Source organism: Rhea americana, unplaced genomic scaffold (genome assembly GCF_003343005.1).
Source record: "Rhea americana isolate MKP2758 unplaced genomic scaffold, rheAme1 scaffold_98, whole genome shotgun sequence".
Taxonomy (NCBI): Eukaryota; Metazoa; Chordata; class Aves; order Rheiformes; family Rheidae; genus Rhea; species Rhea americana.
The window spans coordinates 388,275-414,821 of NW_028187177.1; the positions used below are offsets into that span (position 1 = coordinate 388,275).

Below are 26,547 nucleotides of genomic sequence, written 5' to 3' on the forward strand. Positions count from 1 at the left end.
AGATACGTTGRTCTCGGCTGGACCATTTTTAGCAGTACAGCAGGCTCCTTTTTCAGTTTTATTTACAGTCTGGCTTAAGCACAGTCCCTCTTGGGTTTTTGGTCTGTGCAAACATGCGGCATTGAAATTCAAACTTTTAACTGAGGGCCCCAGTGTCTGCATGTTCCAGGCTGCGTGCCTGGTCATCTCGACGTACCTGGGGGAAGGTGAACATCATTTCAGACATACTCTAGCTTTGCTGACGATTGAGTCCTCACTGCTTTACGCGTGCAACTGTGCAGCGTGAGGGCTCCCATCGGAGCAAAGGCAGCTTAAAACAGTGAGTGGAAGAAGTCAGTCTTGTAACACCATGTGTACGCAGCCTGCCTCGGTACCACCGCCCCGTCTCCTCGCTCGTGCTCCCTCATCTGTCAGGTTGTGCCATTAACTGAGTCACTGCACGTTCGCTGTTCACCACAGGYTGGCAAAATTGTTCCCATTCTCTGTGACCCAGCACCAATCGTTTCTCTCATGCTGGCTGTTTCTTTTGTATGTTCYAGTAGCTCTTTAAATGAATTGGGCTTATGTGTATCATTTTAATTGTGCTTCATGGAGTTACTGCAATTTTGGTCACAAAATAACATGTAGCTGAACTCCGCAAGCATGATTRTTAAGGTAGACAATAATAGGAAATTAGGTTGTTAAATCTTCTGATTTGGCTGAGTGTTGATTATATTGATTCGCACTGAAAAGCGAAACCCCTCTGTGCATGTGCAGCAAGTGCAACACTGTGTAGCAGCGATGGTGTAATTGCACATGGAGTTATGTAATGTCCCAAGGGATTTAGATAAGTGCAGAGGGGGAAAAAATATTTTCAAGTACAACCTCAGAACCTGTGTCAAGGGAAGACTTCTGAAATGTGGTCCTCTTATTTCAGAAAGATTAAAGAAAAAGCAGTGATGCGCATATTGTTGCGTGCCATTCAGAATCGATACGCTGTTCAAGGGGATATAATGACTTAACCCTTCACAGGCTTCACAACAACCACAGAGCTGGCTAACATCAAATAACTTGAGGTGCGTTTTCCATCCCATTTTTTGGCAAACTGGGTGTTAAAGTTGCTGGCTGGGGGAGCTGGTCCAGCAGAGGCTTCTGGACTAGGTAATGCGCTGGTGAATAGAAAGGACAGCGTAGACAGAAGTTTTGCCTGAGTTGCCAAAGCGACTTACAGGTGGAGGTGAACTTGAGTAAAACTTTAGTTCAGGAAGAGAACACCAGAAAATACTGCAGTCTTTCATTTGACTATTTTAGAAATGGAACATTGTATTTGTATGTTGGTGTGTCTATAGCCCCAATTTACATCAGCTTAATTTTTAACATACTGAAAAATGAAGAAAAAAGTGCAGAATCTTTTCAGAAAGGAATAAATACCTTGTTTAATCTGCAAATAGATTTTGCATAGATTGTTGCTGTTCATCCAGCAGCTTTTTCTGCTGCCCTGTGCAGAGCCGCTCGGCCCTGTCGACGGCGCTGCCGAACGAGAGCGTGCAGGCATTGGCTGCTTCCCGGTGCTGTGGTGGTGCACAGTGCTCCTCTTCATGGCAGGCCGAGGCTCCTTGCTCCTGCTGATTAGTTTTCTGTGTGTTGCTTTGAAAGATTTCCTCTGAGGCCGTTTTTCAGAACAGCTCTTCCTGTAATGGGTTTGAATTTTAAAACATACCACTTCTAGCCTCCTTCCTTTTTGTTAATTCACAGTAAATGAGCCAAGTAATTGGGAGACGTCACCTGTCCGTTCATGAGTACTGCTTCTGTTCTTGTCCTCCCAAGTGCAATACTCGAGAGATGAGTCTCTGAAACTGAGCCTTGGAGGGTTTTACTGCTGCTCTTCTGTTTCCCAAGAGGTTCAGCTGATCCTTCTTTCCGATTTCCAGGAGGGATGCTGTCCTTCACTTGATGCTTCTGTCAGCCTTTAGGCTTCTATTCTGATTTCTCTTGTTTCCCCATCACCACCGTCTCTAGGAAAACTAGTCTTCTTTGCAGCCCTAGTATTGTCAGTAGATGCACTAAAAATAGCAAGAAAAAAGGCACTCCCACTTCTGACTTCTCTTATCACTTGAAAATAGTATCCTCATTTTAAATAGGGCTATATTAATAAATTATATTCATATTAAAGCATCCTAGTGTTTCGTAATTAGTGACCTATAACTCTCCAAGTGCCTTAAAAGCTGTCAACTACCAACTAACCCCTGGCCATTTCTAGTAGTTATCTTGCTATTTGGTTCTCTACTYGCTTGATTTTCATAAGATTATAAGTCTGCTTTTGTGCCTTATCTGACTGAGATGTTCTCTGAAGCGAGCAGATCACAGTAGGCTTTGGGATAGGTAGGGGCAAGTTGGAGTATTTTGGGAAAACTATGATAGACTGTTTTTTCTGCACTATTCCTAGGACCTTTGTACCCAATTACATTCCTATTCTTTGCTAGAATAACCCTGTATGTAGACATACTGATTCAGAGAGGCTTCATCTTGCAGCTGCTGAGCTGCTGTTGACTGGAGCCTGTACCTACACTGGGCTGAATTACAGGCCCTTTCTCTGGCCATAGCAGTCGAAGAAGCAGCTGGGTTCCAGCCGATCACCAATGCCCCAGAAGCCACCACTTTGTTCCCCAGAAAACACCACTACCTTCCCAGACACCACTACCTAAGCTACTTCGCTTAGAAGGAGCTAAATTAAAGAACCTGAATGGCTTGTTTTTCATGCCAAAACAAGCTGGGGGGGTTATGTGAGCTTAAAGGGTAGGTGATTTTGTGCAATGGGATCAGAGAAGTGGACAGGTGATGGTGACTTTGCTGCTGTCTTAGCTGTGGCTAGAAGATRTGAGCAAGCCCTTGCTTCCCATCCAGGGCTACTTCCCTTCTTCTGTTGGCTGTACAACTGCCTTCTCTGCATCTTTGCAGCAGAAAGGAATGACTAGTCCACATGCTGCTGTTTTGGTGGCACCCAGAGCTTAAACAGAAGTTGCAGTATTTTTTGGTGACCATGCAATCAGGATGCATTATCTAGCTTCTGAAGGTGATCGAGAATATTCTGCCCTTTCAGTGTCCTCCCCAGCACCTGCCTGTATTTTCTCCATGAAGCTCTGCTGATAACACTTCAGTGTGCTCATGTCTCCTGCATACATGGGTCCACGTGCCTGTGGCTCTCAATCAGTGTGCACTCCAGAAAAAWGAGTAGTACACTGTAAATTACTATCTTGTCTGCTGTGGCACGTAGAGCAGCCCACCTATTTGAAAAGCAGCCAGCTTGAATTTATTTTAGCAGATGGGAAAAACAGAAAGCCACTTGAAGTAGGCAGGGAAGCAATAGTTATTCATTCAGAGGCAAGTGTGGCAAAGTGGTGAACTGAACTGCAGAGTTAAGTAAGAGTTGGCATGCATCTTGTATAGCAGAACTGCAGATCCTGATATCTGGGAAGGGGAAAAGCAGTGGATTTGCATGATGGAGAGTAAGTTGTGGATTTCATATAGCAGTCGATGAGCAGGAGTGTGCATCTTCTCTTTATTGCAKTTCACATGTGGGAGGCTGGAAAACTGCTGGGCATTTGGAGAGGAAACAGTGGTTTCTCCCAAACCATGCTTTTGCATGTGGGCACAGTAGGATCATGGTTGCAGGCAGCTGTGTCACTGAATAGTGCCCAGATTACAGTTAACCAAAGGCTGGCGGTAGGTGGATGCCTGGAAAAGCTAGGCAGTCAGGTTATGTGCAGAARTGCTAGTGCACTTATGAACAGAGGAAAGAGGAGATGTATTTAGTTGAGTTTATCAACTAATTTTTGATGTTGGATGTCACTGTCTTTAATATGCAGAAGGATCTAAGCGTAGCCTTATCTTGGCTAGGTTTTTTAGAGGATAGCAGTCAATTACTGCTAGCAGTTAATCCAATTACTCTTTTAGGTCAAGGAGTGTGTTCTGTGCAAATAATTTTGGAAGATCTGAAAATAATTATTCTGCAGGGCTGACCCAAAGAGAATGTATTTCAGAATTTTTCAACAGATCAAAAAGTTTAAAAATCCCTAATCCTATTGAAATAAATGTGTTCAGTAAGGCTGTACTCTTAATTTTGTTTGCAAGACAGCAGATGCCTGCTGTTTAAAAAGGAAGCTATTCCACAGCAGAAAGTGATTTCAAATCAGAAAATCAAAGCATGGTATCTAAAACCATCAGYGAAATATTCTGATGTGGTGGTGAAGGCAGTCATGCAAACCCTAAGTAGTAATTCCAAATGAAATGTTTYGCCTAAAGCAAGTTTTGACCATATCATTTTGGCTGGCTTTGTTTCTGTTCCTTTAAGTAATTTATTGAGTGTRTAGGAAGGGACTGTGCAATAAATAATGATATCAATCTAAAGCTGGGGAAATGAATCAACCTGTGGATGCACCGGAAAGGTTCCACGTGGACCTTGTTCATCCCTTGCTTGGCCTTTTCAGGGTCCAGATGCAGTGAGGGGAGCCGGGTTGAGGTTCTGCTTTGTAAGAGTTTGGCTGAGCCCTGGCAGTGGGACAGCAGCGCTCCAGCCGCTCGCACAGCCATTTACCAGGTGAATTTCTGTTCACTGCCATGTGTCAGCCTAGGAGTAGGATTAGGGTTTGGAAGAAGGCTTTGGGGGTGTTTATGCTGCAATGTCTGCTGCGACTGCAGCAGTTTAGGGCTGTTTGGATGAGCCTGGTCAGCTGCAACTATCAGGGAACCAGGCCAAATGTGGAGCTCAATGCAGGATGTCTCCATCCCCTGGGGGCTTGGGTACATGCCAAGGTCCAGGCTACTCCTGCTTTTAGCTAAAGTAGGTAATTTAATGAGAGTTTAGGAATCTCTACCATATATGGTTGTTATGGCAGATGCTGGGTTGCTGGCTTTATCATAAAGATTATTRCTTGGGCATCACTGATCAATTTTAATTTGTGACACCAGGTGACATTTACGTTTTAAGTAGGAGTTTATCCTCCTCTTCTCACCAGAAACAGAAAGGAGCTCCTAGGCTGTATAGTGCTGAATCCCTGAAGCCTCAACTCCTAATAACAACCTCTATCTAATTTAGATCAGCAGTTTGAAACATTAGTTCAGATAGTAAAAACCCTCTATTACAGAAGGAATTTGCTTCCCCAAGACAAGCTCTTCCAGACAACTGGTACCCATCTCAGAATTTGTGCTATATTTATGCATACCATAAAACTGTCCTCTTAATATCAATTCAAAAGTAAGTGCAGAAATAGTTGCCAGAGAGGAAACTTTTAGTTTGAGACCAGAAGTCCAAGGTCTGAGGCTCAGTGTGCAGAGTGAGGAGGTTGTAGCTGGCATCTGTCGTGGTCCAGCAGCAGCCTCCAGATGTAGAGCAAGTTCAGTTTAGGTGGAGTTTTAATTTTGAAATGTAATATAAAGAAACTCTAAGTGAAAATTAGGAYTTCCACAAGGTATTTTCTGTTTTATTTTTTAACTTTGGTTGGAGTTACTGTATTGCTAGTACAGTGCCTGATTTTGGTGGTAGGGAAAGGAGGGACCTCAGAGACAGCTTGTTGAGGGTAAGAGCTAGAGGCTAAGGCTTCTTGCATATCCTGTAACATCTGTCGTCACTGCAAAAGAGCAAATTGGAGCCAGCCGAACCTCAAAGTTGCAAGTGTGCAGACGGCAGRTGAGAGCAAGGTTTCTGCCTTGTGACACTGAAGTGCCAAGGCTGCTTGGTGAGAATCCTTCACGTGGCTGTTGGCAAAGCTGGGCTCAGAAGCTTGGGYACGGATGGACTGTGGTGCCTTTAAGAGGATTTGTCTATATGACAGCTCTAGAATAACTTTTTTTTTTAATTAGCTTATAAGTATTTGTGTGCCTTGAAGTACCCAAATGAGTTCATCATGTTGTCCAAATAGTAAACAGACATCATATCTTCAGCTGGAATAAATTAGGGGAAAAGCAAAGCAGTAATGAAAAGCAGAGGGAGTACTTATTGCATGTATACCTGAGTTTTGTATTAGCTGCTGCAGCAGGACAAATGTTATTACCAAAAATACCTGCCTTCCCCCCTATTCCCTGTCCTGCAGGCTCTCACTTGAAGCAAGTTATTCTGAAGGCAGTRTATTTAGGTTTGTCCCAGTGAGGAGCTGAAAGCAATTTGATATCCTGGYATTTCCTCTAAAAGAGAAGAAACAGCCCTAAAAAGCCTCAGAGGCCTGGGTCACTGCATTCCTGACCTTTCTTCCCATTTTATGGGCGAAGGAGGCAGATGATGGAGGTGTAGAACAGGCATTGCTGTTTTACTTCACCGCGCTGACAGGAAAGTGATTTATTGCAAATATTCTGGTCCTCACTGCGTGTGAAAACAAGCAGACAAACAAAAGGAAGGGAACGCAGAGAAGACGGAGGGAAACTCACATTTTGGGTCATTCAAGGAGAGAAGTGTCAAAACAGATCCATAGAAGTAGCAAACGTTGATGTCATTGTGTCATACGGAGAACAGCAGCAGTAACGGCAATGTGGATTTCTTTTGCCTCAATATTAAGACATATATTTGCCCTCTGGTTGCCACAGGCTCTAGCTCACRGAGCTGAAGTCTTGCTGTGTAAAACCAGTAGCTCAGGAAAAATAAGACAGAACATATTTTAAGTTTGTAGCTGCTGGGAGAAAGATGCTTCCTTACAGCTTTATTAGACTCCGAATTATATCAAGAATTACTTGGTTGCAGCCAGAGCCAAGCCCTATGGACAGGGTTGATGTTATAGTTTYTGGCAATTCTAGATGAGGCTGAAATGAAGTCAGACATAAGACACAAACCAGTGGAGTGTTTAGCTGATGCATTTATATAATATGAACATGTTTGAATTTACCTTGTAAAACATGATGGTAGTCATTTTAAAAACAATTTTCTTTTGTCTTGATAAGACATACAGGAAGAAGGAAATTTTTTTCATACTGACTTGTCAGTAAGTTTTAATTGTTGTGGTTATTTTAAAGGCAGAGAATATGCAATAGAGTGATACTTATCAAGTTGAATCTTTTGATGTAGGAAACTAATAGTTACTGCAGCTATTTATGCCAACTGCTGAGAAAATGCTTTTTATATATGCACTTTTTTAGCCACAGTTGCTGCATTTTCTGCCTCTTGACCAATTCTTATAAATTGCCCTGCATTTTTTTTTAAGCCATGAAGTATTTCTTTATCATCTTCCAACTGACGATGTGTAAATTCTTTAATATATTACCTGTGTTCAAGACACAAGTCTTCTCCCCGTTTTACTCTTGGGAAGCATAAATAAATGAAACATTTTGCCARTGAAGATGGAGAGTACATCAGAGTGAGTGGCTGCTGAATCATAACTGAGGCCGAGCTGGACGGTGTAGGCTAGCAAAATGACTGCACATCAGGCTTCAGGAAGGTGGCCAAGGCGATGTAGAYGTGCCTCAACAAAGTCTCTTCTGGCTGCTTTTGAGAACAGTGCCCATGTAATGGAGCAAAGCTGAGCATCTGCCAGGTTTCTCKCATGTCTTCTGCTGCCCTTGTCGAGCTTGATGCTGTCTTGTGATTACTGCCTGAATTAGCTGATCTAAAGCGAGCTCATGTATCTGTGCAGCATACAGCAGCCTGTAAGCATATCTGAGGTCCTGTAATTAGCACAAAGTCCCTAATAGAAGGAACTGTAGTGTAAAAGGAGTGTTATCCTTGTGTCTCAGGTGTTGTCTGCCCCATGTTGCATGGTGTAAATACTGCTTTGGATTTTGACGTTACTTACCTAAAACTTACCTGTTCCTTCCTGCTTTGGCATATTTCATTAGTGTTTTTTTTTATTCTGTTAGCAAAATCATTTGGAATTTTTGGTGAGAGAAGAGATTTCCCTGTTTCCAAAGTGCTTATTCACAGAAGACTTTCAATAATGATCTTTTCATGGTTGTACAATGATTATTTTTAGTTACTAGAAGTGGACATCAGGTTTTGAAAGTTTTTTTATATTAGATTCTGTGGTTTTGAATCTTGTGGATAGGTTCCTTGGACACAACCGAGATCATGCCACTGTCATTTCAGTGGCTCCATGAGGCTGTCTGGCTGTTGTCACAGCAGAGAAAAGGTGGCATTGGAGTTAGAAGATGTTCCTAGTTTTGTAATAAATTCTCATTCTTCCTTGAGGCTGTTCACGTTAAGAAAAGGCTTTAGCTGTTCCCTTCAGAACAACATCATCAATTATGTCATCGATGCATTGTTCCAGCATTAAGGCTTAATTAGAACTGTGATTCGTAGGATTTGCTCCAGATGCTAATGCTATGATGTTTCTCAAAACCAAGACTTGTTTACACCTTCTGCCCTTGATTCAGTTAAGCTGATGTTTTTTTGTTTAGTTTTGGCATGTTGTTCATTTACTGAAGGTGTAACTTTGCTTGTGGCTTGTTGGCATTTAAATAAATGTGTGATGATATGGGAGTGCAGRTGACTGATAAAGGACCAGATAAATCTCCTCTAGCTATTGCTTCCCTTCTGGAGAAGTGATCTGCCTCTGAGGATCAGGCCAGGAACATACCTCTTGCCTGAGGCTGTTTTTGATAGCAAGGTATGCTCTGTTGTGTATCCCCTGGCTTGCTGTTGGAAGGTAGCTGTGCATTTCACTCCTCTGCTGGCTATTCACATTTCTCAATGCACATTATTCTTCACCCTTTTAAATGTCAGAGGGACATGCCAGAGGGTTCCTGCACCGCTGATGTCAGGTCCCTGTAGTTGGTTTACTTTTGGTTTACTGGGGACTTTGCACATACTACTCCYGTAGCAACTCCTGCATGATGTCATTTTGGAGGAGTGACCCATCAGGGCTCATTGGTCTTTGGCTCTTTTTTGGRTAATGACTTTTCTTAGTGATTGCTCCTGGTGATTGCCCTGCAGTCTCAGGGCTGTCATGAACACATGTACTTTTCAAACAAGCCTAAGTAAAACTAGTATTGTTAAGGGAGCAGTTATCTCGCAATCCAGACCTTGTGCTTCAGTGACCTAGTGTTCATTTTTGAACCACTGTGTTTTCCTATTAGTTTATGCATCACTTTTAATGACACTTTATCTGGATTATTAGTGTGCCTTACTGATGCTGTGTCTAGTCTAATGAAGCAACAACAGCTAAGGTGCAAAATGTTTCCTACAGATTAATGACTTCAAAGAAGGTAATTGCTCACTGTGGAAAGAACAACTATCAGGTTGAACCAGTTAATTATCTCCTAGATGTGACTTTTACTATTCTTGATAGGAGATGAAAAAGAGCAAATGGATGGGGAGGCAAGAGTATCATATCTTTGGCTGAGAGGATTCTTGTTTAAATCTGCATGGTAGTTTTTAATTGTTGATAGATATTTAGGAAACGGTTAAATTGTTCGACTTCTCTGCCAAGACTTCTAGAATTGTGTAAGTTTGAATACTGCTGATGCAGCTGTGGGTTGTGTTTTATTTATTTATTTATTTATTTTAAGACTAGCATGTCAATGGTTTCTTTTCTGATCTTTTGGATTTTGCTTTGCTAATCTTTGTATGTGTATTTTTTTATTAAAGGRTTGTAGACTCAGTCTGGTTTTGGCTGTGTTTTTATATCTATGCGTTCAGTTATGAATTACTGGTAGTGGTTATATAACTTTGGTTTTGAAAGATGATCTGTGCCTAAAAGCTAAGTTGAAGAATCTCGCTATCTACGTTATTAAGGCTTCGTTTTTTAGGTAGTGGAAAAGTGTTTCAATTCTTTCTGCTAATGGAATACTTCTAAGATAGCTGGAGCTTTCTATATGCTATATATTTTATCTTTTTATCATTTAATAATCTGACTCCATTCAGAAAACATTTCAGACTGCATATCATCTATATTATTAATAGCGATATTGATTTATAAGATCAACTTTAAAAAATGACTTGCTGTTTTACAAGGAAACTATCAAAAGGATTAATGTGCACTCCCTTTGTACATCTAGTCTTCTACCCATTGGAAGTGATGATCAAGTCAAATGTCATTGGATTATCATCCTTGCTCAGAGGAACAGTGTATAATTAAATATCCTGATAAAGGCTTTTTTTTTTTTTTTTTTTTCCTTTGGGGAATAGACACACGGATGTTGCATTACCTGGAGATATGGAATGATTATGCTCTGACATTAGAGATTGCCTATGGCTGGGCAGTAACAGCATGCTTTGTTTGCTTGTTTTTCTGAATCTGCATGCAGAATAAATCTAGGTGTAACAGGAAAATACAGCAAAGATAGGAGGGAACCTTATTGCTGCTTTCTGSAGCACAGTATTACTGTTTATGGAAACTGCATGAAACAGTATAAACCGTTAATGTTTACGGGAAGCATTGTTTATAAACGTAAATATTTTCCCCACCTCTCTGCCTCCATCACTAAGATGCTTTTAACATGTTTAATTTTATTTTCCTTTCTAAAATGTTTCTCCCCTTCCTCTCTCTCTTCCCTTCTCCCACTAACATTATGTAGTTGATTTAGTTCTCTAGATTGCTTTTCTTAAGCTCTAACTTGAGTTCATTTTGTTATGTGGTGACCACAGTTATGGATGACGCTCCCCCTGGCACACAGGAGTACATTATGTTACGGCAAGATTCGATCCAATCTGCGGAATTAAAGAAAAAAGAGTCCCCTTTTCGTGCTAAGTGTCACGAAATCTTCTGCTGCCCACTGAAGCAAGTGCACCTCAAAGAGAACACAGAGCCGGAAGGTTTGTGGCGCTATGGATCCATGTTCTGTTTGTTTTTATTATTTTTATTTTTCCATGTATGTCCCTAGAGTGTGCTGTGTGTTTTCCAGCCTGTGTCAGCGTAGCGCAACTGGTGCAGGAAGCGTGATGCACTCCATGTCCCCTTTTGCTTGCCTGTTGGTGTCCAGTTCAGCTATCGGGGGACACTGTAATATAAGCCATGTACARTATCATTCTAGATGAGAAGTAAAATGACGCTGCTTTTTCTTAAATAAAGTTTGTTTCAGCTCTCATCATTACACACTGCCATTTTTTTGGGCTGCTGAAAGTTGCTTGCTACTTTAAACAACATCAGTTCCAAGTCGGTTCTTTCTGGTAATGTTTCTGAAGTTGCACTCTGCTGAAAATAATGGCACTTAGACTCAGGTTCGGCTTGTCCTCAGCACCCTTCACTCCATAAGGCTTCTGCATAGCGCTAGCGAATGCTCGTGGCAGCTGTACCGCAGCGAAGCAGGGTAAAGTTTGTACGTAATGCACGCACAGTTGCATTTTAGAAAATGAAATGCATGCAGAGCAGAAGAAATAAGTAGAACTGTTTTCCTTTTCAGATAAAGCAAAGGTATGGATTGTTTTAATGCTGTGTTTACCAATCTGAAACTATTGAGTTATCTGTATCTGAAACTAATTGGTCTCGTATACATGAGATGAAGCCATTTTTAATCCTTTTTTAATATTTTCTCTTGTTCCATATGTGTTTTGCATTACTGCCTCATATTCCACATGGTAAGCCTAACACTTTTTACATAAGCTTCAGTATCTACCAAGACAAATAATGTTACTACTGGTAGATGTATTTTTAAGATGAAATATTCAGGGCTGGGATTCTGCCACAACTGAATTTGTGGGAATGGCAAAGCAAATCAGGTTGGAGCCCTCCCTCACACATCACTTGTATTATTCTGTATGTAATGATGGGCGCCAGATGCTAAGCTGTCATTATTAGTCCAAACTATTTTGCTCAATTTCTTCTAYTACCCCAAATTTTAAATAAAAGATATACATCTCCCAAAAGCAGCACAAGGAATGTTCATGCAAAAAGTAGCTTACTGAAATGGCATTCCTTTCTAATCTTGCTCAGAAATAYATAGGCTGATATAAACCCTGGAGTGGGGGAAGGATTTTGTTACAGTGATTATGTACCTAAATTTTAAAACTGTTTTGGAAACAGGAAATCTAATTCTACTCTCATTTCYATGGCTGACTTGATAGGAATTTTGATTCTGAACTCAAACATGAAGGAAAGATGAATCCCATGGCACTCTTCTGGATTACAAATATAATGARTTTTCTCATCATTTTCTCAGGGTTTGTGTTGTTACTAAGTTAAGAACACAGAACTGTGTGTCTCTCCTCTAGAAAGAAGTTACAGTTGAGCTTTTAGAGGTGCTTGCCATTCAGCAATGATGCTCTTTTGGGAAATGAAGGTTTCACATGAGCCATGGAGTAGCAGAGTACTTGGCATTGCATAGGTCTGAGCCCTGCTGACCCACACGGTGTATTTCACAATTTATTTGTGCTCACATGAAACTCTAAAAGTGGATGGTCATTTCAATGTAGTTTATCTAGAGAACTGGATCCCTGGCGGTGACTAGCTCGTAGCTATGGTCATTTTCAGTGAATAAATTTTATACACTGGCATGCTCCAGAAGAGAACACGTGGGAAGTGGAGTTGTACTGGGCCTTTTATCTCCAAGGGGTAAGTCTCCTGGGCACATGGTATGGTTCAGCAATGAGGAACTGAGAATCTGCCAGGGGATRCTTTCAAGATGTAGGCTCTAAACAAAGACCTGGAGAGCATCAGTTCTATTGTGTTGTTGCCTGAGAGCTCAAAGTTGCTGTTCTTAGATTCACTATAAATCTGCACGCTATCTGTCTCTGGTAACAGCTGTGTTTCTCCTTCCTCTGTGGCATATGGTATTGTTAATCATTCTTACTGAAAATGTTTAGTTCTAAGAGGAAAGCTTCATTTTCTATTGCAGTATACGAAGATGAATGGGTCTTCCTCTCCTCACCCTCAATCCCTCCTCCTCTCCTTCAGGGGTTCTGCATTACTAGGCAAGGCACAAGAAGCCATGGCCACACTGACTCATCCCACAACCACCTGAGTCAGTGAGAATTTGTAGAAGTATCATCTCAGTAGAATTTTTATTGTTGCATGGTTTCTACATGTGTTTCTGTGAAAGAAACTGCATCTAGCATGAAAGGGAAGATGTTTGCTCAGGTGTCCTTTTAGTGCCTCTTGCTACTCAAACTGCCTAGGGCCACACTGATCTGTCTTTGCGGTCTGAATTGGCTGGCAACAGTGTTAGACTCACTGGAAGGCTGGTGCATGTCATTCTCTGGTTTGTTGGTGCAAAGCTGAAAAACTTGAGTATGAAATGATCTGAACTGTACTTTCAGTGCAAACACAAGAACACTCCATTGAGGTCAATGGAACAACTGAAATAAACCCCAGCTGAATACCTTCGACTGTGAACCTAGCAGTTAATGCTCAGCTGTGCTGCAAAGATGAGAGAAAATGGAAGTCAAACCTGTTACCATAATGTAATTTACACATTTTTGAAGGGACTGGAAAAATATGGCAGCTCAGTAGCTATCAGGAAACCTCTCCAAGTAGAATGTCATAGTGAAGATTATATATGAAATGCTTCAGCCTTGAAAGACTCAAAGTATGAAGATGCACTTTTTTCACCGGATGAAAACTGACATGGGAACACCTAGTAAACTGTGAATGTCTCTAAATTAGCATCTCTTTGTCAGCTAAATGAAATACTCGGATGAATTTCTGCTGTGTGCTTTTTGACCATACTTTCATACAGGGTTAATGCTTAGGCCATCTTGTTTGTCACTTCTGGAATTGACTCCTCTGCACCTGTATTATGATGCCAGGTATGGGGCAGCTSTAGGTAAGCACTGACTCTCTTGGTATCATTCTGCCTCTTACAGTACTCTCAAATACATTTGGTTCTACAAAAGATATTAAATCGACAGCGTCATGAATGCAGATAGTTTCAGCGGTGGTCTTGAATCCTGTTGGGTAGAAGAATCAGGAAATACTGTGTTGCTTGCTGAAAATCTGTCCCACAAAACACATGCAGCCTTTTATGTACCTTCTTCTCTGAGGCYAGTAGTCCTAGCTGGCTGCCCTATATACCTTTCACACATCTGCAGCATTATCTAAATAGCTGCCCATGCTGTTTCACCTCCCTTCTTCTCTGAAAGCTCTTTTTAAGATTTGGAAAAGATTTTCCTGACTTCCTTTGTGTTTGGAGGATGCTCCACTCTTTACTGAAATATTTAAATACCAAACCACTGTAATATCTGAAACAAGTGCTGCATATGACACGTTGGCCCATCAGACTCATTTCTCTTGTCTCAGACCTATTTCCAAAAGCAAGAGAAGACAATTGGTCCTTGTTTCCTAAATTAACCTGTCTTGGTTTCTTATTCTTTTCTTGACACACAAGTTGCCTGCTTGCAATGTCATCACTTTTCACAGCACATGTGCCTCAAAAACACCTTTATGCCTTTGCAGAACAGGTCTAAAGCTGGTATATTTGAGATTGAGCTGGAGGATATAAAAGGTCTTTAGTCCAGTAACTTTAGCAGAAACAGGTTTTTCAAGTGATAGATGTGGAAGGAAGGAGAGGGGCAATGGGAAATCACAATAATATCTTCTCAAAATGTGTGTATTTCCCTGGCGGCCCAGTGCCAGTGGGGTGACCTCTGTCAGTCTGGTTTGCAGCTCAGATAAGAAGCTGCCTTTCCTAATGATCTGGGWAACTTTGGGCTAAGTTAAAAGATGAAGTGCTGCTTTATTCTGCGTTGTTTTAGCTTTGTATTTTCGAAGTCATTTCGCAGTTTACAATGTCATGGATCTCCCAAATGCAGTAAAACAAGAGGACCTGACATTCTTACCTGGGTGCTAGATCCTGTGGGCATTATGCAGTGTTTACAATTACATCCAAGTAGTAGCAAAATGCAGGGCAGTTTTGTTGCTTCTATCCAGCCAGGAATATACTGCTGGCAGGAGAAGGGCCATCTGAAGTACATTTTGCAGCTATTTGYTCTCTTAAATAGTTTAAATATAAGCTGCTATCTGTATAAAACATGGTTACATAAAAAGAAGCCTGCTCCTGGAAAACTAATTTGAGTTGTATTATTGCATCTAGAGGGGAGAATATAATGAGGGATGTTTTTTTAAAAACATCTGTTGGTTAGTCACAGTCACATAATCAAGAGTCCTGGCCTCTTGCCCACAGTTCTGTTTTCACATGGGGCTTTTGCCTTTTTTTTGGTAACATTTAGTCTCCCTCCAGGCATATGTAACCTTTTTACACAGGAAAGCAGACAAGCATGGCAAAAATCTGTTTTGGGGATGGGGAGAGGGAAATCTGGGGATAGCAGCTGGTAATGAAGAAAGGCAGCTTTCCCCAACCAACAGGAAATCTGATTAGATAGAAAATGTTAAGGATGCTAATGTGAAACAAGCAGCTTTGTGGCTGCCTTTGACAGTGGTTTGTTATCTCCGTCCCTGGTAATGGGCTTGACTGGCAGAGCAACCCTCCTCCCTCTTGCAGGGAGGAAAAGGTATGATGTTTGAGCATGCTTTGTGGGAGGCTGGCTCTTCCACCCCCTCCATGTGCACACAGTTTTGTCACCAGCAGAAATTCAGAGCCTTTATGTTGTCATGTTGAGTGTCCCTTTGGTGCTCCAAGCCTCATGTCACCACTACTAGTACTGTTGCTTGGCACCCTAATTAYATGCTTTTGTTCTAGGCCAAATCAGTACTATTAGCTCCCTCAATTAAATTAATGTATGTGCATTTCTGCATTTTGGAGAAGAATAAGTAAGGGGAGGAGAATCTTCCTTTCTTGGGTAGACACCTGTGTTTGAAACCACAGAGAACTATGAGAGGGTTTTAACTTTATATGTTGTTCAGAGATGTAAAAGACTTTGCGTTCTTGTGGGGAGTAAGAGAGAGGAGCCAGAACTCTGAAGCATGGATACAGACTCTAGTGTTGATCACGCCTAAGGTGCCCAGACCTGGTGCAGTTGGCAGTGAGATGTTAGTGAGGAGATTTGGCCTCTGCGCTGTGGGTGTTTTCAAACTCTGATTTAATGCTGCTGAGCAGATGCCTGAAAGGATCTTGCTCGATTGTTGAATGAGGGCTCCTACTAAGGTGCATAATCCTGTTTAGAAACTGATTAGGGTTGTGGTCCCCTGATAGTAATTAATCAGATTAAGTAATCTTTTCTGACRATTTTTATCATCTCTTCTACTTTGAGTTCAGGTGAAAAGTGAAGACCTGGCATCACATTTGCCAAGGCTCTCGCTGACGGGAGCAGTTAACCTCTTTCTGCTGCAGCTAAGCTGTCTGACCTGGAGCCCTTTAGCCCAGGGAGGGAGGGCAGGCAGGCTGCCATTGCCTCTGCCACCTTTAGTGCTCTGGCCGTCGCCCTTTCCCTCAACAAATCAGCAGTCAGCAAAAACCTTGCTCTCGGTTCTGCTTTTTCCTACACCTCGTGGTTGTCCTGTGGAGAACGTGAGGCTCRTCCTGCCTCCCCTTCTCCTGGGTCCTGGCACTGCCAAGAAGCAGYAACGAKCAATGTCTCTGCCTTGTCTAACATWGAATGAAAATAAGCTTAAAATCTTGTCAYGCGAATGCACATGGAGATGCTGGGACTGTGGAGCCATATCTGCTAGTGAAAAATAATCTAATAGGGAGTAACATAGACCACAAAAGCCAAAGGTCTGAAGCTGCCACAGTTGTAATGGCTTTTCCCCCCAAAGAGGAGCTGACTTTGACAGGACTGATTAAATGATAACCTTCTCTCTTGTGGCATTAAGAAGCAGAGGTGACAACTGCACTCCTATTCTCTTGAAATGCTTAGTACACAAAGCAGAACAGCTCAGTCCTGTAAGTGGCTGAGCCCTCTTGCCCTGATCCTCCAAAGCTTTTAAGCAYATGATTAACTTTGAACATGTGAATGCTCCCAGCAGAGTCAAAGGGGATGGGATGCATTTAATAAGCTTACCTGAATGCAGTCTGGGCCGGGCTCGGGTTCAGGCTCAATCAGTGCAAATCCAGAGTAATGCCACCAAAATCCAGGATTTACTCAATATTTACTTGTCTGTAAATGAGATCAGAACTCACTTGTAGAGTTCAAATTTGATTTCTTCTCTTGTGACTCCCATGGGAGTTTGTGGTCCTTATTGCCACAACCATGCATGACTGAGTGTACTTGTCCTCACAGCACTCTTGTGAAATAGGAGAATTTAACTTTTCCCATTATAAGGACAGTAGTAAAGGACATGATCCTCAGAACTCTTTGGGTTTCTCATTAGCATTTRTATCAATAGCTTCTCCTATTGAATCAGCTGATTTTTTGGTACTTAGATGTCTGTCTGTTGAAGATTTGAGGCCTTAAGTGATTTACTCCTAGCCATGAAGAAATACAGTAAGTAGAGCTGGGAATTTAACATAGTTAAATACATTTAACATAGTTAAAACATAGCCATAGTTTTAAACTTAGAATCTGAGTTCTTYAGCAGTGGCTCCATGGCATCTTGTGCCAGCTGAACTGCCAGCTGCCTTCTACCCTTCCTCCTCCTTGCYTCCTGCCACGCACTTGCGCATAGATGCTGTCTCTGCCTCAGCAAGCTGCACCAGCAAAACYTTTCTTTTCTTGCTATGTGATTTAAGAAGTGGCTTGGCACTAGGGCAGACCAATGGCATGCCTGGCAGAAGGGCTAAGGGAATTGCATGGTGAGGGACAGAGAAGAAGGGATAGGAATAGCCAGAATTAGTGGATAATGAAGTGGTGACCAGAAAAGGCTGTTAGTCTCCTATTTTGGCTCTGCCTTGCACAGTGTTATGCTCTGCTGCTTCTTTCATTTTATGGGCTTTATTTACTTTTCACTGAATACTTGGCTCTATACTTGGCAGCACACAGCTGGATATGCAAATGCCTTCTAGAAATCATCTCTTTCCAAGGTGGCTGGATGCAATTTAAGAGTAATCGTAGAATCAGTAAGGTTGGAAGGGACCTCTGGAGGTCATCTAATCCAACTCCCAAATGTTGCTTGCCATTTTAAATCACAAGTTTGAAGCATCTCACTGTTTGATAAAGCATTTCTATCAGCAGGTACCTCAAAGACTGTAAAATATACAATAAGGCAGGCATTCAAGGTTTTGAAGAAAATTTGCTGAGTGCAGTGTTTCAAACAGCTTGCAAATCTTTTTGTCCCTGAATTTACCTGAATGTTCCACCTCATAGAGATGAGGGCTTTTTTTTTTAGGTTTTTAGTTGTTGTTGTTTTTTTTTTTTTTTTTTAGTAAACTGTGTTTACTTAGCTCTTGAGAGGCTTGAAGATCGCTGTGTTATATATAGCTATGACTCCTGCATCCTGTTGATTTGCTTTACTAATTCCTTTTAACTAATAGACTTGCCTGGTTATCCCTACCCGCCTACCTAAGCTGAATCTGGCTTCATGAGTGAACAGTCTCTGGCAGGTTAAAGAGTACTCTTGTCTACTTGTGTGCTTTTAGAGGCAAATCTGTTATCTATACCTTTTGCTCTTTTGCTTTCATCTCAGAATAAATATTCATAATGAAGTTTTTATCTGGCACTTAGCAAGTCTGAAGTAGGACATTTTGACCAAATGATTGSTCAAAAGCACATCACATTGATGTGCTTTTCTTATCTTTCAAAGGACTCTTGAGAGCATCAGTGTGCTCTTTGTATGGAAGGAGATCTTTGACTTGCTACTTTTTTATTCCATGATTCTCCTGAGAAAGCATCAGATTTTCCTCCTCARTCTGCCCTCATTTTAAATAAGAAGCAGTTCTTTATTAATAATGAAGATTCTTCTTTGTACTTTATTCAACTACATGGTCCATCATAATTATTGCACAACCCTTTATCCATGGTGACATCCGTAGTATTTAAAAAATGGCCTTTGGGTTGAAAGCACACCACTTTTTCATGCTGTTCTAGGTTAGGACAGCTCTGCAAACAAGGTGTAGTCAAACTTCTTAGCAGTCACTGGAAAGTTGTTTCATTTCCCAAGACAATCACTTACAAAAGCATTTAAGCATGCCTACACAGTGCAGCACAGCATGCTGCAGACATCCCTTAGTTACCACCTGACAACTCCATGGTCCAGTGCAGCACTGTGCARTTGTGTTAGGTGTCTTGAGGATAATTGAGTCTATAGCATTGTTTTGTTGCAGCAACTCCACATTTTCTAGTTCCAGGGTCAGCTCAGCCCATACCTAACTCAGACTTCTGCTCTTCCTTCCATCAGCACTCTTGGCCTTCAGCATCTGGTATCTCTGAATGTGGAACTGTGAAGCTGTAACAAATGCTAGAGGTTATCAGAGAATTTTAAGACTCCTTACCTCTAAAATTATCTTGAAAAGATGATCAGGCTTTATTAATATGTAAGCTATCACCTTGCAGACTCATTGCAGTTGAGGAACTGAAGGTCCACTTCAAAGGGTGACCATAAGAGGAAAAGCTTAGCAGATGTAAAAAGGATATAAAGAAGAACCTATAGATTTCCAAAAGGAGAGAGAAAAGACCTTAGTTCATATGCTTAGTTTAAGCACATTTATTAACTGGTAAGGATTATATGCGATCTCATCTCCCTGCCTGGCCAGCTTTGAGGCCTGCTGAGAGGCCTTTGGCCTTGTCTTCTTTGTGGAAGTCTGGCCTCTTGGAAACGTGCTTGTCTCAAATTCAGTCTGGTCTCCATGTGTTCCCTCAACCTAACGCTTTCCTCTTAGGCTTCTCCTTGTTTTGGATGCTGTTCTATCAGAGCTGTGGACTCTTCAGAGGAAAGCTGACAAATACCTGCACAGTAATGCACACCTGTGTCAAATATGTGAGGAGTCTTCTAGGGGCAASCTGTGCAGTAATGTGGATTAATGTTCTTTTATGAATTCAGAGGCAGTATTGGCAGCATTACTTTGTTCCTGTTTTTTCTTTCCCTTTCAAATGCCTGCAAAGCTGAAGACCCCAGACCTCAGTGAGCATAACAGATCCAAGGATAAGAAAAGTCTGGAATTTTTTCAAGACCAGTGGTGTAAAATTATTAAATGATCTTCTAATAGTATCTGACTATTTGGGGGAAAAATCAGTGCTCAAGCTATTTTAAATTCAGTTTTTTGCCTGCTGGCATTTATCTACAAAGTTTTTCTGCCATATACAAATTCTTTGCTTTTGTGAAACAATTACATACTTTCTTTTAAGTTGCTTTTGTCCTCCGGGACAGAAAGGTATATTAACATGTGACAGTGTTCATGAAGACTGAACTTCAGTTCAAAYGATGACTGCTGGATATTGATCTCAATGTGTGTGTTTTATTCTACCATGTGTTTGAAAACACTGAGGCAGACAARCTTTTTTCTTTTTTCTGGAAGACTGAGATTACAGACAAGGTTGGTTTAAACCCTGAGGAGTACAAGGGACATAAGCCTGTAAAGGCTCTGACCTTTAGAGGTGTATCCAGCACACAGATGTACATCTTGAAGTGATATGATGTTCCTTGAACTGTTACTCTAAAGCAAAAGATGGTCTGTTGGCAACCAGGAAAACTTTTCTCAGACATCTTGGATGCTCATGGGCATGGGCTGCTAAGGGTTTTCCAGGGCACCAATTGACTTTTTGCATATTAATTTAAAAAGGGGATTAAAGAAGGGCTACACAGTTTTCTGATACCATAAATGTTGATGTTTCCTTATTACACAAGCGTCCCCCTAGAAAGATTGTTATTGGTGCAGCTGTATAGAAATACGAGAAATGRCAATAGGGATCAAACAGCTCGGACAGCAGTACAAAAATCTAGTGGCTGGTGTTCAGACCTGTGCCAGCATCATTAAGCCAGATCTTAAYTGGGTTTGTGGAGTCCTTGACACAGAGAAGTCAAAAGAGCCCTGATGTGTAGTGTGGTAAATGGATGTAATATTAGAGACTTAAGCATCTTGGTTATTTGACTGGAGTCCCATACAGAACACAATTGAAGTAGCCCAATCCAGCTTTCTCTTTAACTGCTCTGAGATTTGGGGTCTGAATAAATTCTAAGTAATTTCTTACATAGTAGTAGCCTAACCACCTCCTTTGCTTGGTTTTTCTGCCAGTTCTATTACACAAATCTTTCCATTTCTTTCACCAGAACTTGTAGAAAAGGCACGTTTCAGTCCTCAGCTTTGTTCCTTTCAACCTTTGTGAGAAAGTAAGATGCTTATCTGACCCTAGGGTCCTCACGTGCTTAGAGAATCAAGCCAAGATGCTTACTGTAGAGGGTGAAGAAGTATCTATACCTCCAAATCAGCAGAACTTACTCCATAGAGAAAATTAGTARTTAGCATCTATTGAAAATATATAAAATAAAGTGCTCTGAGACTTCTCAAAGTATGGAGAGTTGGTTTAATGCTAGTAGACAGTGAAACAGTGACTTCAGGARTAGGGATGTTTTTACTGGTACCTCCTCCCTGTCCCTATGGAAACTATCAGTTTGGAAGCTTTACAGACCATGACTTCAATGTTGTAATGACAGATGGGACTGCAGAAAGGCAGTTGTGAGGACCATCTGTAGGACAAGAATCTGAGACTGCAGTGATGTTAGTCACTGCAAGCTTTTGCTTTTTTGAAAAGGCAAACATAWAACACTTATGTGATGACTACCAGTCCCTTTTCTAAAACTGGCTTTTCTCTGAGTGGTCACAGTTTTTCATTTCTGCAAAAGGTGATGCTAAATATTATGGCACTTAATTGCAAGAGTCGTTAAAAGCAGTTCGTTTCAGTTGTGCTCTTGTGCCTAATCRGTGCCTATTCCTGTTTCTCTTCCTGTGCAAGTCCAGCTTGTTTGAGTTGGTAGGTGAAGATTTAGACTTACTCTTTAGTTGAGTTATCCTCTGGTGAGTATAACTGCTCTCTTGTTTCAGGCAGGTGGCAACGCTGACATCAAACATAGCTGGTGTCTCTCAAATATTTTTAGTAGGAAAATGTTTAAGCTTCACATACCTGGTGCATTCCTTTCTTATGATAAGCTATCAGCGTTAACCACGTAGAGTTCRTATGGCTAGCTTTTTATGGTAAGTTTAGATTCAAGAAGCTATAAAACCATAGTAAGCAAAAATTCAAATGGGACTTGAGCTGCCAAATACAAGTTAGTTGTTTCTCAGATCGTTTGAATATGAAATTATATAAATGTAAAGATGGTGAGAAATMTTGCTAGTATTTGCTCTGAAAAGAGGAGCATGTTTAGGAAATTAGCTTTTTTCTTTTCATTTAGTGCATTAGTAGATGCAATGAAACATATAGTCAGTGTCACGCTGGTTCTGAACAGAAAAAAAATATAGTGCTCGCAAGAAAATTATTTCAAACTTTAGGGCATCTGAGATAAAATCATCTTTCTTGCTGGAGTTGAACATATTCTTAKGATATACAATTGCTACTCTGATGGATTATATAGTCTCTAAAATTCAGTTGTATGTAGACTTTCCTGAATAGAAATGAAATAAAATAAGAAACACAAATATAGTTTTCCTAAGATATTTCAAGGGCTACAGAATCAGGAAAGACTAAACAGGAAGGACAGACTAGATTTTCCAAAGGCTGCTGAAAATTCCTTTGCCGCTTGATAGTTTTGGTCATAATAACAGACTTTTTAAAACATTAAGATCAGTAACCTGAAAGGCTCTTGAGCCAGCCAACTTCAAGGCATGCTGCTTAGCCTTAAGGAAGACTAAGCAGACCACTGTAAGCTTCCTCTGTTAATGTGGACTCCTCCTCTTTAAAAGTGATGATYGAACTTGAACATCAAGGAGGCTCTTTTAAGGATGACAGTTTCTCTTGCTGAATTTTCTCTTGGCTGCTTGTTCTTTGACACAGTATGGTGCGTGCTTYACTGAAGATGCTTATTCTATGTATAAATAATATTCCTTTCAAACTCRGAATATAGAAGCATGTTCTTCAGGACATAATAGTAGTGCATGGTCAGCTTGTGCTGTTGGGAACCTTGAGAGCTCTGACGAGCTGATGGGGCATTTCAGCTAAAGACATTTTGAAGATAAGCTTATTTTCATTTGCTGAAACATACTTTTAATCCCTATTCCTTTTAATTTTATTTTGAAAAGAATTTTCAAATAAATGTGGACTAAACATCAAAATGAAAGACGATTTAGGAAGGGTGGTGAGTGGTGATAAGAGAAGGAGTATAAAGAGCAGGGAGGAGGAGAGGACCCTTTTTGAACTACAAGAAACYATGGTTGTGAGGTGGAGAGGTTGAAATGGAATGAAGGTAAGTCCTGTGGTGGGGGGAAAAGAAGTGTGCTGAGAGAGTGTTTAGGAAGCTGGTAATATAGACAGTTGAACCAGSTGCTTTAGGATGAACTTGGCTGTGTGGGAGATCCAGAAATGAAAAAGGCCTCCCTGAGCTCCAAAAGAATTATAGGACTACTAAGTTACAGAGGAGTTGGAAGCCCCTTCTGGATGGAAACGCAAAAATGAGTGAGTTGACTGAGAGTACAGAGATACCCAAAGAAAAATAGATTAGTTGCTCAGCTGTTCCTCTATTTTTGAGTAACTTTTTTWAATTCCAATATTGCCAGAAACAGTCCATTTTCTTTGAGTTCTSCATCGCTCTCTGAAGATCTGACCCCATTAGCTGTCTAGCCAGATACTCAAAACACAGCGTTGTGCATACCTTCATGTGCAYAGAATGACTTAATCTAAACAATGGATTCCAGCTACAGAAATAGTTGTTCATATCCTCAACTCATGTAAATTAATGAAGTGTGACTTCTGTAGAATGCTGCCAGCTTCCATCCAATCAGATGTTTTTATGGGCAGATTTTCATTTGCACACGCAAACGATGTGCAGAATTGTTGTCCCAGTGGCTGAGCAAAACACAGGGCAACACGTGAACAATTTGTTCGTAATAGAATCCCTTTGATGGCAGAATTTGTGCTGCTTCAACAGAATTGAAAAGGTGCCTTTTAAAAATTAAGTCTCCAAAGGGCATGTTAAAAAAAAAATCCTGCCTTTTTTTTAACTTTTTATTATTATTAAGAGTTCTATTGCCAGTTTTTAAAGTCAGCTTGTTTCCAACTGAATGAGGTTGGGATGGATGCTTGCCAGCATTTTTCATTGCAAGTCCTTGGCTGGGCTCTTTATTTATGGATAGAATTCACTCATCCTGGGGTGAATGTGGCAAGAGTGGTAGCTGGCTTTAGGTCAATTTACAGTCTGAGTTCTGCRATATATCCCTGAGGAGTTTATCACATACCTTTGAAAGGCACCAGTGACTTGACTTGTAGAGGTGAGTTCTATATTTAACTTTGTTCTCTTACAGGAGCTGTTTCCTATTCAGGTGCCAAACTCTCAATCATCATTCTTTGTTTTATTTCAAAAAATCTCTCTTTATATCCTGTGTTTCATGAGTCATTCTGTTACCCTGAGTGGATGTTTAAGCTCAGTCTATTGTTACTCTAAGTAGTCCACCTTCTTGCCTAGGTGCTAAGGAAAGGAGTCTGACTGGGAAGCAGAAGAAGCTTTGGGGAGGAGGCATCTGGTAAAATACTCTGTCGGCCTTTCAATCTCCCGGAGCTGATTTCTGTGATCACAGATTCACAGAATGGTTGAGGTTGGAAGGGACCTCTGGAGACCTAGTCCAACCCCCCTGCCTTAAGCAGAGTCACTTAAAGCACATTGCTCAGGATTGTGTCCAGGTGGCTTTTGAATATCTCTAGGGAAGGAGACTCCACAACCTGTCTGGGTAATTTGTTCCAGTGCTCAGTCACCCAAATAGTAAAGACACTTTTCCTCGTGTTCAGATGGACCTTCCTGTGTTTCAGTTTATGCCCCTTGTCTGTTGTTCTGTTGCTGGACACCACTGAAAATAGTTTGGCCTCATCCTCTTTATGCCCTCCCTCCAGATACTTATACACATTGAAAAGGTTCCCCATCAGTCTTCTCTAGACAACAGTCCCAGCTTTCTCAGACTCTCTTCAGATGAGACATGCTCCAGTCCTTAATGAATTTACAGGAATTCTTTTTAAATTTGTAAATCAAGGTTTATAAACTCTGGGTTGCATGTTTTTCCTTATTCACTGAATTTCTTAGAAAAGTCCTATTGCAGATTGGTTAAAAAGAAAACTTTAGTTAAAAGATTCAGTTGTACTACTTTGATCCAGGATGAGACTGCTGGGAAGGTTCAAGGCAGGTCGAGTCTTGCAACTGGTAGTTTGAATTCACAAACAGTTTAGGGCTTCTTTGTGGTCTTTAAGAATCTAGTGGCGATAATATTGTGGAGTATGATAGAGCTGATGTCTATCTGATCTCTCCTTCATTGTAATAACAGAACATATCATTACTTGTGTAATATAACTTGTGCAAACTGGCATTGCCCATTTGAAATCAATGGATCTTGAAGCTGTGAAGCTAAGGGAATTACAGGAGTGAGTATTGTGGACCTATCCCCGAATGCTTTCTTCAAGCTTCTCAAGAGACTAAATGCTCTAAATTGATTTTATATATGGTGCTACCAAATGTTCTAGGAATCCTCTGCCACTCCATTAAGCTCACTTGTAATGAAGGTCCTGTAAAAACAAATAATAATGGCTTTACTTGCTTCAGCAATTCCTAATAGAACTTCTCAGTAGTCTATTAGAACTAAATGAAAGCGGAGGAGGGAGGAACAAGAAGATTGAGAGGTCTTACCTGGATCTGTCTTCCGCTGCTTTTAAAGGGAGTCCCTAAGATGAACCTTGAAGACTTAAGAGTGAAACGTTATCATAAAATGATTTTTATTAAAGAGAGATTGTGGCTTACCAAAAAAGGGATGTGACTGTGCAAATATGTTGTGCTATAGCATGGGTCAGGTTTCATTAGTAACTTTGCATTGCATTTATTTGTTACTTCTATTTAGGCTCTAAATTCAGCCAAGGAAATACTTTCTACAAAACACAGCATAATTCCTTTTATTTGCACTGATGGTATTTYCCCCCCTTACTTATCAGGGGTTCATGAGCTAGAAGTTAAAAGCAGAAGCTCTAGTTAGACGCCCTCACAGAGAACACTGTTGCACTTACTGACTCATTTTGTCATAGGTTCAGGTTAAGTTCAGCATTCATTGACTGATTAACCTGCCTTGCAGCAATATTGTCCTAGGACAGTGTATTTCAATTTAAGGATATGATAGCATTAAGTTAATAGACTTGGTTTTTATTTGTACTGGGCTACATCACACCTTTCTGATGATTGGAAGGAGCCTTGCGGTGACCTTAATTCTTTCAAGAACRTTGTATTGCCTTTTAGTTCTATTTGCACTAAAGGTAGATAAAAGTCTGGAGTGATTGGATTGTGTGCTGCTTTAATAATTAATAAATATGTGAAATGTCTTAAGACAGTTCTGAGGTTTTTCTTTTTTTCTTTTTTTTTTTTTCCCTGTAGCTTCTATACTATAATTCAAGCTGTTAGTGCTGAATAGCGGGAGAGCCAGGAGTAAATTCTCCTCTCTCTCCCAGTAGAGGAAGATGTCAATATAGAGTCTAGATATGACGTTCTGTAGAGTATGTCAAGTTGYTCTTCCTGACAAAATTGTTTGATTGGGACAGTTAATGCAGAAGCATTACTGGGTGTAAAAAGYGCTGAACAGTATCTCGCTTTTCTAGTGACTGCTGTTAGCTCATGTTGCCTATTAAGTAATGGGAGATGGGAATTAAAAAAAGTGCTTTCTGTGCATGAATTGCATACAAATTAAGCAGTACTCTGCATAGAAGAGTAT

The 26,547-nt window shown here is 40.8% G+C and overlaps 1 protein-coding gene across 1 annotated transcript in view; it reads left to right on the forward strand.

Moving 5' to 3' along the window:
* Positions 1–26,547, forward strand: part of FGF13 (fibroblast growth factor 13) — a 252,795-nt gene that overhangs the window by 122,745 nt on the left and 103,503 nt on the right. Inside the window, exon 2 of the mRNA XM_085325521.1 lies at positions 10,544–10,711. Within this exon, the coding sequence (XP_085181647.1) occupies positions 10,544–10,711 (168 nt within the window). The remainder of the gene's footprint in view (positions 1–10,543; positions 10,712–26,547) is intronic.